At 46.0% G+C, this 13257-nt stretch overlaps 1 protein-coding gene across 1 annotated transcript in view; it reads left to right on the forward strand.

The window, feature by feature from the left end:
* The window catches only part of NOS1 (nitric oxide synthase 1), a 93314-nt gene that overhangs the window by 15174 nt on the left and 64883 nt on the right, over positions 1-13257 (forward strand). Inside the window, exon 2 of the mRNA XM_004379038.1 lies at positions 24-150. Coding sequence (XP_004379095.1) covers positions 24-150 — 127 coding nt within the window. The remainder of the gene's footprint in view (positions 1-23; positions 151-13257) is intronic.

Genomic DNA, 13257 nt, shown 5'->3' on the forward strand with positions numbered 1-13257 from the left:
ACCTCCTGTACTTTGCCTTCCAGAGACTTGGACGGCAAGTCACACAAGCCACTGCCCCTTGGCTTGGAGAACGACCGCGTCTTCAATGACCTGTGGGGGAATGGCAACGTGCCTGTCGTCCTCAACAACCCGTATTCAGAGAAGGAGCAGGTAAGTGGGGGTGCCAGCCTGGCACAATGCTCACGCAGCTCCCTGAACTCTCCCGGGTGTGGAGAGAGGGAAGGGAAGCCAAATCCCCGGCTGTGTTGGGATGGAAACAGCCACTATGGCTGGAAAGCTTGAAGGGCTGAGGCCAGCACTGCTCGTCCTGGGAAATGGATCGTGACTTTGCTTTCGTTTTGTTTTATTTGCGAGCCTGCCATTTTTCAAATTTTAATTCTGTTTTTACTAGGAAATGCCTTCAAACCAAACAGAAATCAAACCAGTTGTCGTCGAGTCAATTCCGACTTACAGTGACCCCATTTCTTTCAGAGTAGACCTGTGCTCCATAGGGTTTCTCATTTTGGAGCTACATTGCCAGGCCTTTCTTCTGAGGCACCTCTGGGTGGGTTCAAATTGCTAACTTTTCGGTCAGCAGTCGAGCACTTAGCCAATTTCATCACTCAGGGACTCCAGGAAATGCATTCACATGGTTCAAAATTTAAAACATTTCAAAGATACGTGGTAAAAAGTTTTACTCTCTCCCCAGTGCCAGCCACACAGTTTCACTCCTGAAAGGCAAGCAATATTCATAGCTTTTGTGTGTCCTTTTAGCAATATTTTATGCACAGGTAGACAGACACACACACACGTTTTATTTTCACAGAAATGAAAGTACACTATACATATTATATATGTATTTTTTCTTATCAGCATATTTTGGAGGTTCGTCCCGATTAGTAGGTAAGGAGAGTCCTTGTTGCTTTTTCATAGTTGTATAATTTTCCATTGTATGCTATGCCATGACTTATTAGCCAGTCTTCCATAATGAACACGTGGGCCATTACCAATATTTTGTTCTCGCAGAGCTATGATGAATGATATTGCACAGCTAGCTCAGTTGGCACATGGGCAAGCGTATCTAGAGAATAAATTCCTAGAGTTGGAATCACTGGGTCAAAGGCCATGATGTACGTTTGTAACTCTGGCAGGAATTGCCAAACTGCTCACCATAGAGGTTGTCCCAGTTGCTCCAGCTGAGTAGAAGACTGTTTCCCCGCTGCTTCGCCAACCCAGTGTGCTATCAAACTTTTCAGTCTGTGCCAGTCTGCTGAGATGTTTTTTGACAACTGAGTCAGTATCATTTCCCAAGTGGCTGGGTTTGGCTGGAGACCAGCAGAGGCTTTTTCTCACCTGCCTGGGCACATAGAGGACCTGGGCCAAAGCAATTCTAGTGAAGCATGTGAATTTCCCACCCATCCTCTGCTTTGCATTGATATATAGGTGGAATGAGGTCCTTGGGTGGTGCAGTTTGAGTTCAACTACTAACCTAAAGGTTGGTGGTTCGAACCCACCCAGTGGCACCATGGAATAAAGGCCTGGCGATCTGCTTCTACAAAGATGTCAGCCAAGAAAACCCTATGGAGCAGTTCTACTCCATAACACATGAGGTCACCATGAGACAGGATCAACCCGACAGCAATGCGTTTTTTTGTTTTTTTGTTTTTTTATATGGGTGGAATGACCAATGGGAGGTCAGAATGGGGAGAATGGCCCAGGTCACCCTGCAGGTCATCCACTTCCTAGGTGATCACTGTCCAACCCTGCTGCAGCCCTGGATGACACAGGCCAGGTTGCCAAGTTCTTCCTTCTGATGCTTGATGGATGATCAGCACCTTTCACCAACTCATCTAAGCAATGGCTGAGAGCCTTTCCATATAGCTTTACAAGTAAGGATGGGACATTCCAGAGCCTGGTGGAAATTGTTATTCTTAGCTGCTGATGGTTGGCCAGGACAGTGAGGACATCAGGGATTCTGCAGTAGGACAGACCCATGGTCTCACTGGCCAATGACTCTCCCTCTGGCAATGAAACCTGGGAATATTTGGTGGGCAAACACAAATGTGGACCCCTACTTGCTGTCCTCAAAAATCAAGGCCACCCTCTGAGTATTTTGGTGGTGGTGGTGTTAATTTCCATCGAGTCAGCTCCGATGTACAACAGAATGGAGTGTTGCCCGATCCTGCGCCATCTTCATGATCATTGGTATGTTTGAGTCCATTGTTTGGGCTGTTGTGTCAATCCATCCCATTCTTCCAAAACCATTCTTCAAAACCATGATTATCCGTTAATGATTAAATGAACAAATATAGTTAAAACTTTCTTTATATATTTTTTTCTTAAAAATGAAGAAGCGTTTCTATAATATGAAACTTCCCAAGACAAAGAACGAACAGAAAGATGAAGCTTCAGGCCGGATCCAGACTAAAGACAGGATTTGTTAGGTCTTGTATTGTCCTAAGAGACATGTTACAATTTGAATTTATTGCCAATGTTTCAAAATTTTACATAAATATCATATTTACAGCTTCTCTCAAAAATATGGACGGTCTGACCACATTGTGCCCATATTCTTATGGGGTAGCAGTCAGCATGGGCCGAGTAACAGCAGTCGCCTTTAGGCAGGGTATGAGCTCTTCAGTCTGCCCCAATCCCCACCACTCCCTATTGTCTCCCTGTCCTTAAGGCCAGTGTCCATTGTCATTTATTATAACATTAGTGTTGTTGCTTTTCTCACAACAGTTAGGAAAGATGAGAAAGATGACGTTTGTCTGTGAAAATGAAGAATGTTTAATATGCACATTAAGTGTTCTGTTTTGAAATTACCCAGCCTCCTTCACTGATTTACCTTACCTACCTGTCCCCTTGAGGAGCCCTGGTGGCACAGTGGTTAAGCACCCAGCTGTTAACTGAAAGGTCAGCAGTTTGAATCCACCAGCTGCTCCACGAGAACTAGGTATTAGAGTTTGTACTTCTGGTCAGTAGAAACTCTTGAGGTCAGTGTTGCAGGAAGGAGGCAGAGGAGGCCTTGAGCCACCAAAAAGACACTTGAAGTCACTGTTGAAATCTGGTCATGGCAGGACTATGGCCATTTCCTTTCATGCCATCTACGTCAGTTACACAGGGGCAGCTTGAAAGATGCAACCTTGAACTTCAGGAATAAGGAGCGGGGCTCCATTTGGGAATGAGGCAGGGGTGACTAATGGGAGGACCCCTGGCCTCCTCTGCCAAGCATCATGAAAGAAGGCATTAGGGAGAGGTGTTAAGAATATGCCTTAGTCCTCCTCTATAATGGAAATCCCACTTACTTGGAGATGGAGGAAGAGACTGTGGGGGTGCTGGGGAGAGGGCAAAAGACCAAGTCTTCCTGGGGTTCAGTAAGACTGCCAATCAGTTCTAGGCTTGGGGGCTCCTGGAAGCATGACCTATAGACCTGCAGTGCTTGAGGTGTACATCCACTCATTCACCAATCATCAAATTCTCAATGTAGTCCATGACCCAAAAAGATCCAAAACCCTGTGAGACCAGACCAGCTCTGTTGTCTGAAGTTCAGTTTTCCAAATGCCTCTCAAAAATAGAACCGAAAGGAGGCAGAGACCCGATACTCAGTTACATTTGAGTCCCAGCTCCAGAGCTAAGAGAACAGGCCTGTTCCCTCCAGTTAGAATCTCTGCAGCCACTGGGTTTAGAAATGTTTCCAAGGCTGAGGAAATTAACCAGAAAATACAATGTCCTTCTCCCCGTCCTGAAAGATCATCTCCTGTACTTGGCTTCTACACTATCTGCTCAAAGCTACTTTCCCCTGGAGCTCCCTTTCCTCCCAGTTGTAACCCACATTCGCTGCTCCTTTAAGCATCTGCGGGGAGCATAGCATTGTTAATAATAACACAAAGAAGGACCTGGAGACTACCTGCTTTCCTGAATCAGGAACAGAAGGAGCAAGTGGAGGAGAAGCTAGTCTCTATTTTCCCCAAGGACTGGGCAAAAGGAAACAGAACTCAAGTGAAGCAGGGTGGATGCAAGCTAGACATGAGAAAGAACTTCCTGACTCAGAAGACTGTTAGCTCCCTGAGGGAATGGTGTGGTCTGTCCCTTTGGCCCAGAAAGGATTCCTATCTTCCTTGATGCTCTTCTTTGTCCAAATTCAAGGAAAATCAGCCATAGGGGCACCTTCTCTTCAGTCAGTCTCAGAAGGCTGGGACTTTCACCTTGACCTGGTGATCATTTCTCTTGCTAACAGTCTGGGTCAGGTGTGGGTGGGGCCAGTGAGACTTAAGTCCCTGCTCAGTAGAGTTCAGTGTGTGCATAACTTTGTGACATTCGTCTTTAACATCACCTTGCAAATTGTATCTAGCCTGGGCTGGTAGATAGAATGAATCAGTTCTCCTATCATCAGATATTCACCCAGTGCCAGATAAGTGTCAGCAGCACCCCAGCTTCTCTGGAAAGCTCCAAATTAGGAGCAAGTTGGGAGTGGGTGACAGGCCTGTGGGCCATTTCTGCCCCAATCTTCAGAGGCTTAAGGGTCACCAAGGCCTGTCTCTTCCCAAGCATGCACCAACTGGCCAGCTGGCACTAAGAGGGGGAAGCTGGATGGGTCTGGTCTGAATGAAGGCAAACCTGCAGGAGCACTGCCCTCAGCAACAGCCCAGCCTGCCAGGGAAGCCTTCTAAGTCAGCCTGGCTCGCTCCACGTCAATGACGTTAACAATAGTAACAATACCACAACAGCATAACAATAAAACATAGTAACAAAAATAACAATAACCGCGATAGCAACACTATCATGCAGGTGTGTGGCTGTTTTAACTCTTGGGTGCACTTGAACATAACACTGGGGCCAAGAGCTCAGCTCTGGGGTCAGACCAGGCTTGGGTCTCTCTTGGCTGGTGATCTTGGTCAAGCAACTAACTAGTATCTGTGCCGACTTTCTGTTTCCTAACAGGGGCTAATAGGTTCGTAGGGTTGTGGGGAGGATGAAATGAGATCATGTTTGAAATAATGACATCAGCCAATAATGTTGTTAGCAAGTCAACCCCCATCTCGTGGTGACCCCATGCACAATGGAATGAAATGCTGCCCCATTCCCATGAACAGTTGCAGATCGGACTGTTGGGATCCAGAGGGTTTTCGCTGGCTGATTTTTGTAAGTAGATTGCGAGGCCTTTCTTCCTAGTCTGTCTTGGTCTGGAAGCTTTCCTAAAACCTGTTCAGCATCATAACAACACACAAGCCCCCACTGACAGATGGGAGGTGCATTGGCCGGGAATTTGAATCCGGATTTCCCGCACGGGTACTGCTAAATCACCAATGCCACTTCACCTATAATTTAAAAAACAAACAAAAACAGTTGCCATCTAGTCAATTGCAACTAATGGTGACGCCATGTGTGTCAGAGTAGAACTGTGGCACATAGGGGTTTTCAATGGCTGTGACCTTTTGGAAATAGATTGCCAAGTCTTTCTTCTAAGGCACCTTTGGGTGGATTCAAACCACCAACCTTCCAGTTAGTAGCCAAGTGCTTAACTGTTTGCACAAACCAGGAATTCCAAACCTATAATAATAACCAAAAACACCCGTTGCTGTTGAGTCAAATCCGACTCACAGCAACCTTATAGGACAGGGTGGAACAGCCCGCATAGGGTTTCCAACACTGTAATCTTTACAGAAGCAGACTGCTGCATCCTTCTTCTGCAGAGCAGCTGAGGGGTTTGAACCGTTGACCTTTTGGTTAGCAGCCAAGAGCTTAACCACTGTGTCACCCGGGCTCCTTCAATCTATAATAGCTAACATTAATATTAATATCAACAGTAACAGCTAATATTCATTGAGCAATGTCAGGTAGCGTGCCAGACACTCTAGGTCTACAGTCTCATTTAATCTCCAGGCCAACCCAATGAAGTACTATTATTGTCCCCATTTTTAAGATGAGCATACTGAGGCCCAGAGTGTTTAGTAGCTTGAAGGTTACACGACCACTAAGTGGCAGAGCTGGGATTTGAACTCAGGCCATGGAGTCCCAGAGCCCATTCTTTATAGGGCTTGGCACAGAATAAGTGTTGGATAAATGTTTATTATTGTTGTTGCTATTATTTTTCTAATTATTATATTGCTGATTTAAGTGCACAGCAACCCTGTGAGGCAGATAAGGCAAGAAGCACTATCCCCATATTACAGATGAGAGCCTTGTGGCCCAGAGAGGGAACGTGACCAGCCACTTAGTTTTGGTGACAAAGCTGCATCTCTTTCCCTTTAAAACTACATCGTCACCCTCGTCGGTCATTCAAATCAGTGTATCAAGTGTTATTTACACCTCCTGCATTCCAGCCCTTACAAACACACAGACGGAGGAGCAGTGGGACCTGCAGTGGAAAGGGAGGGATTTAGAGGTCGGATTCCAAGCCCAGCTCTATTGCGTGTTAACTTGGTAATTTGGAGACAGTCGCTTCACCTCTTGAGTCCCTGGGAGGTGCAAACTTTTAATATGCTCAGCTCCTAACCGAAAGGTTAGAGGTTTGAGTCTATCCACAGGTGCCTTGGAAGAAAGGCCTGGCAATCTACTTCCAAAAAATCAGCCATGGAAAACCCTATGGAGCACAGTTCTATTCTGACACACGGGGGGGGCACCATGAGTCAGAATCAATCTACTACGACTGGTTTTAGTCACTTCACCTCTCGCTCAGAGCCTCCATTTCCTCATCTGAAAAATGGGTTAGCATGAGGATTCAGTGAGCCAGTGTATGTTCAATGGCCGGGCCCAGATAGGGCCCCAAACAGGCATTTACTAAATGTTACTTAAAATGCAATTAAATGAAATATGATCACTGCCTTTGAGCAGTTCACAGCCTAGCCATCATCTTACCAGATACTTGCTTCATCCTCTGGAAACTCCACTCCCAAGATAAGCTACACACACACACTCATAGCAGTGATCCTGCTGTAATAGTTGGGGTTTCACAGAAGTGCCCCCAGAAGTCACCCCCAGGGCCCACCTGGTTGGCCTTAGCAGCCTCCCTCCTTCCATTCTGGCTGACATCTCCAGGTGTCTTTTGATTTCTCCCTTCCCTCAGCCTCTCTGTCTCTAAGCATGTGAGAACCTCCTGTGTTTTGAGATTAATTTCTCTCTGTGGGAGGGTGCCCCAAATCCCTAGCCATAAGCTGCTATTAAACTCATTTTTGCCCCCAGCTACTCAATGGGGCTAGCTGTCCCTTGATCCAGCTCACGTCCAGAGTTAGACACCCGGGTTGAATTTTCCCTGAAGCATCTTCAGCTCCCCCATCCCCCACTTTCTCGGGTTACACGTGTTCCTGAGGTACCCACAAGAAGAGAGCCAAGGCCCCTCAAGAAAGATGCTCTCTAGGAATTTCTATTGAGCAAAGCCTCCTTCTGTCCCCGCGGAGTCCAGATCTTGCTGACATTTCACTTCCTCTACCCAAGTTATCACCTGCTCCGTGACCTCGGGGTCTATATAGGTCATTTCGCCAAGAGACAAGCCTTCCAAGTCCTGCTGTCCTCAGGGGTCGGAGCCAGGAAGGGGCCTGAATTGACAGGTATGTCGGTTCAGCCTGACTGGAGTTTCCATGTATCATGCTGTTTGTTTTTAATAGTGAGTATATTCAGTGCCTCATCTCACGTACTTTGGACATGTTATTAGGAGGGACGAGTCCCTGGAGAAGGACATCACGCCTGGTACAGGGTCAGCAAAAGAGAGGAAGACCCTCAACAAGATGGATTGACACAGTGGCTGTAACAATGAGCTCAAATATAGCGATGATTGTGAGGATGGTGCAGGATTGGGCAGTGTTTGGTTCCGTTGTAGCTAGGGTCGCTATGAGTCAGAACCACTTTGACGGCACCTAGCAACAACATATTCAGTGCAGGCTGTCCCGACTGTTGTCTGAAGAGGGCAATGACGTTCTTGTTCAGGAATCAGGGACACCACTCTGCCTGCTCATTCACTGCGTTCATCACCCAGTATTCGGATTCTTTTCCCATAGAGGGCACGTTGAGGCAAAGTCATTTCACCCCTTCTCTTTGCAAATGATTTCAGTTGCCAAAACCCCTTCCAAACAGAGACTCTTAGAGGTCAAGAGAGACCCAACCCACTTCGTTTTCTGAAGTAGAAAGGCGAAAACAATCATAAAACCTGTTCGGTGTTTTAAATATTTATATTTACCAAGTTCATACTTTTAACAAACACACACAATGCAATGCAATATAATGGGGGTAGGTCACAAGATAATTACAGGATTTATTTTAATTTATTATTTATTAAACAAGTATTTAAATTAAATCATTACTTGAATTGGTCCATAGTGCGTATATACATTCGGGTCTGGTACTGGAACTGTGTTTCAAGTTGTCTAGTAATATATTCTTGCTATTCTGTGACATCACTGTGACGGTACATATAAGCTCATTTGGGGAAGCATCAACCATCTAACTTTAAGGTCTCTTATCCTCCAGTGGGAGCCCTGGTGGCGCAGTGGTTAACAGCTTGGCTGCTAACCGAAAGACTGGCAGTTCGAATTCACCAGCCACTCCTTAGAAACCCTGTGCGGCACTTCTACTCTGTCTTACAGGGTCGCTCTGAGTCGGAATTGACTCGACGGCAATGGGTTTGGTTTTTCTGGTTTATCTTCCGGTGGTCCTCTGGCCCCCTACTCCCATCCCATGATGGGTCTGACTCCCAAGTACCCTCTTCCGTAATCTTCCTCTGCAGATATGGGACATGGACTGTTGAATCTAGGGAGAGAGAGAGGAAGAATGAACCATTTCAAGCTCCTATGGAATTACGGTAAAGAACAAATCACGTTAGAAATAATGCTTTGAATACACTTGGTGGTGGTGGTGGTGGTTGCCATGAAGTCAGTTCTGACTCATGGTGACCCCATACGTGCAGAGTAGAACTGCTCCGTAGGGTTTTCGAGGCTGTGACCTTTCAGAAGCAGATCACCAAGCCTTATTTCCAAGAAGTCTCTGGGTGAGTTTGAACCGCTAACCTTTCAGTTACTATTCCAGCACTTAACCATTTGTGCCACCCAGGTACTCCTTCAATATACTGCCAGGAAATTGTACTCTAAGGTACTAAAAACAGCTGGTTAAGTTTTTTGTGTCTGTGTGGTAAACATATAGATAACAAAACATTTGCCATTTCCACACTTTTCAGTGATATTATGTTCCCCATGTTGTGCAATCATCCCCCATCTGTTTCCAGATTTTTCCATTACCCTTAGCAGAAACTCCGTGTTCCCTAAGAAATGACTCCCCCTATTCCCCTCCAACTCACCTTTGGTCATCACTCATGAACTTTGACCTCTATACATTTGCCTAAACCGAAACCAAACCAAACCCGTTGCCATCGAATTGATTCCAACTCACAGGGTCCCTGAAGGACAAACTAGAACTGTCCCATAGGGTTTCCAAGGAGCACCTGGTGGATTTAAAGTGCCGACCTTTTGGTTAGCAGCCACGGCTCTCAACCACTACACCAGTGGGATCATACAATATCTGTCCTTTTGTGATTGACTTATTTCACTAGGATAATATTTTCAAGGTTCATCCATGTTGTGGTGTGTATTAGGACTTCATTTCTCTTTATGACTGAATAATACTCCATTGTATGGATATACCACATTTTGTTTATCTGTTCATTGACGGACACTTGGATTGCTTCCACCTTTTGGCTATTGTGAATAATGCCACAATGAACATTAGTGTACCTGTATTTGTTTACATCCCTGCTTTCAGATCTTTGGGGTATATACCTAGGAGTGGAATTGCTGGGTCATATATATGATAATTCTATGTTTAGCTTTTTGAAGAAGTGCCAAACTGTTTTCTATAGCGCCTGCACCATTTTACAGTCCCAACAATGGATGAGGGGCTGGTTAAGGTTTGTAAGTAGCGGCTTTTTCATTGCGTGGATGTTTGTGCACCTGCTGGTTTGTGGGCCTGTGGGCCTGGACCCTGAGGTGCCACAGCTTGTAACTGGGTTACACTTGCTGCCCTGAAGAGGTGGTACCCACCCAGCGAAGGGCACAGTGTGTGGCATCTGTCCTGTCGTGTGTATGGCCCGCTGCCCGGCTCAGCCCCAGTGTGCTGCCTTCATTCTAGGAAAAGCCAACCAGGGCAGGTTGCTGTGGGCCAGTAATGCAGGAGCAGCCACTGGTGCCAAACGTGCGAGAATATGACGCTCCATGATTCGTGCAGGGTTGGGCCTTAGCTCCTAAGATGTTCGTGTGTCTCCCTGCCTTGCTTTCAAGCTGTCAGTGCTGCCTTCACTGAGAGGTCTCAGACTGTGACAGCCTGTTTCTGGTGCCTGAAAAACCTCCCACCTCCACCTGCCCAACACTGCTGCTCCTCACATCCCAGCTTCTGCTAAAAGGCTCTCCATCCTCCCAGCTACCCAGGCAGAAGCTTCCAAGTCAAAGTTGACTTCTCCCTTTCCCTCCCATCCGCTCACACCCTCAAGGCTCTCTGTTCTGCTGCCGCTACTCTGATCTCCGTCTCTTCCCTTCCTGTTCTGCAGCAGCTGTATTTCAGACTGTTCTTGCTTCTGTCCTGCGTTCTTGCAACAGCCTCCTCCTGGGCTTCTCTGCCTTCACCCTTCCCCTCCTCTGGTCCTTGCAGCCATGGATTTCCTAAAACAAGGCTCTGAGGAAATCCCTGATAAGCAGTTTCAGGGGTTCTGCATTCTCTGCTAAATCAAGACCAAACGCCTCGGCATTTAAGGGACTCCACAGTCTTGACATTAATGTAAGCCTCCAATCTTTACTGAACATGTACGGTGTGCTGAGCACTGTTCTAGGAGCTGGGGAGAGAGCAAAGTGAACAACGGGTAGGCAGAAAACTGTATCTGTGCCTAAATCTATATGTTGTTAGTTGCTGTGAAGTCAGCCCTGACTCCTGACGACCCCAAGTACAACAGAATGAAATATTGCCCAGCCCTGCTCCATTCTCATGAGTTGGCAGATTGGACCATTGTGATCCATAGGATTTTCAGTGGCTGTTTTTAGGAAGTAGATCCCCAGGCCATTCTTTCTAGTCTGTCTTAGCCTGGAAGCTCTGCTATTCAGTATCATAGCAACACGCAAGCCTCCACTGACAGATGGGTGGTGGTTGCATATGAGATGTACTGGCTGGGAATTGAACCCAGGTCTCCCACATGCAGGGTGAGAATTCTGCAACTGAACCACCAGTGTCTCCCCTTAAATATATACACAGATATATAAATCTATATGATATACTAAACCCACTGTGTCAAGTCAATCCTGACTCATAGTGACCCTACAGGACAGGGTAGAACTGCCCAATAGGGTTTCCAAGGCTGTAAGCTTTTTTTTTTTAAGCAAAAAGAGAGGTTTTATTCATCATATATGCAAACAGGCAAAAGTAGGAAACGGACAAGCATGCTGCCATGGCCATGTCTGCCCGAGTCCGAGAAATATTACAGAGTCATCAGTATATAATAACACTACAAATGGGCAAAAACATTGAAAGCTTTGCCTTTTCACAGATTGGCTAGAAACTGTTAAGTCACCGCGATTCTACTTTTTTTTTTATTGTTACTTTTATGAAGGTTTACAGGACAAACTAGATTCTCATTAAACAATTAGTACACATTTTGCTTTATGTCATTGATTAACAACCCCACGACAAGTCAACACTCTGCCTTCTCGACTTTGGGTCCCTATTACCAGCTTTCCTGTCCCCGCCTGCCTTCTAGTCCTTGTCCCTGGGCTGGTGTGCCCCCTTTAGTCTCGTTTTGTTTTATGGGCCTGTCTACTCTGTGGATGAAAGGTAAACCTCGGGAGTGACTTGATTACTGAGCTAAAAGCGTGTCTGTGAGCCATACTCTCAGGGTTTCTCCATCTCTGTCAGGTCAGTAAGTCTGCTCTTTTTTTTTTTGTGAGTTAGAGTTTTGTTCTACATTTTTCTCCACCTCTGTCCAGGACCCTCTATCGTGATCCCTGTTAGAGCAGTCAGTGGTGGTAACCAGGCACCATCTAGTTGTACTGGACTCAGTCTGGTAGAGGCCATGGTAGTTGTGGTCCATTAGTCCTTTGGACTAATCTTTCCCTTGTGTCTTTAGTTTTCTTCATTCTCCTTTGCTCCCGAAGGGGTGAAACCAGTGGAGTATCTTAGATGGCCGCTCACGGGCTTTTAAGACCCCAGACATTACTCAGCAAAGTAGAATGTAGAATATTTTCTTTAAAAATTATGTTATGCCAATTGAGCTAGATGTTCCCCAAGACTATGGTCCCCACAGCCCTCAGCCCAGCGATTCGGTTCCTCAGGGAGTCTGGATGTGTCTATGGAGCTTCCATGACCTTCCAAGGTTGTAATCTTTATGGAAGCAGACTGCCACACCTTTCTCCCGGGGAGCAGCTGGTGGGTTCGAACTGCCAACCTTTTGCTTAGCAGTAGAGCGCTTAACCACCTCATCACCAGGGCTCCTTTCTATATCCATAGATGTATACATACCCATTGCCGTCGAGTCGATCCCAACTCATAGCAACCCTATAGGACAGGGTAAAATTGCCCATAGGGTTTCCAAGGAGCGGCTGGTGGATTCGAACCGCCAACCTTTTGGATAGCGGCCAAATGCTTAACCATTGCGCCGCTAGGGTCCCATGTATACCTACACACACACAAATTGCAGGCAGTGATAAGTGCAATGAAGCAAAATGGTGAGGGAGGAAAAGGGCCAGAGAATAACGGGTGGGGCGGTGTTTTATTAAAGAACGATCAGGAAAGATTTCTGATGTAGTAATATTTGAGCAGACACCCAAGGCAGAGGAATTCAATCCTTTCGAGCAGGAGCCTGCAAACTTTTTCTATAAAGGCCCAGATAGTAAATATTTTCAGCTCTGAGGACCATACAGTCTCCATCTCCATCACAACTATTCCAGCTCTACTGCTGCAGCGAAAAAAACAGCCATAAACGATATATGAATAAATGAGTGTGGCTGTGCTCCAATAAAACTTTATTTATGGACACTGAAATTTGAATTTCATAGAAATTCCATGTGTCAAGAAATATTATCCTCCTTTTGATTTTTATTCAACACTTAAAAAATGTAAAAACTATTCTTAGCTCATGGACTGTATCAAAACAGGCAGTGAGCCAGATTCAGCCCCTGGGCCACAGTTTGCTGACCCCTGCTTTAGCGTAGCGGCTGTAAGATGCTTTTCCAGATTGTGTCATGTGATCAGGGACTGTGTCTAACTTGCCTAGAACATAAGTCCCTGACACATAGTAGGTCCAGGAAACCA

Source organism: Trichechus manatus, unplaced genomic scaffold (genome assembly GCF_000243295.1).
Source record: "Trichechus manatus latirostris isolate Lorelei unplaced genomic scaffold, TriManLat1.0 scaffold00061, whole genome shotgun sequence".
Lineage (NCBI taxonomy): Eukaryota > Metazoa > Chordata > Mammalia > Sirenia > Trichechidae > Trichechus > Trichechus manatus.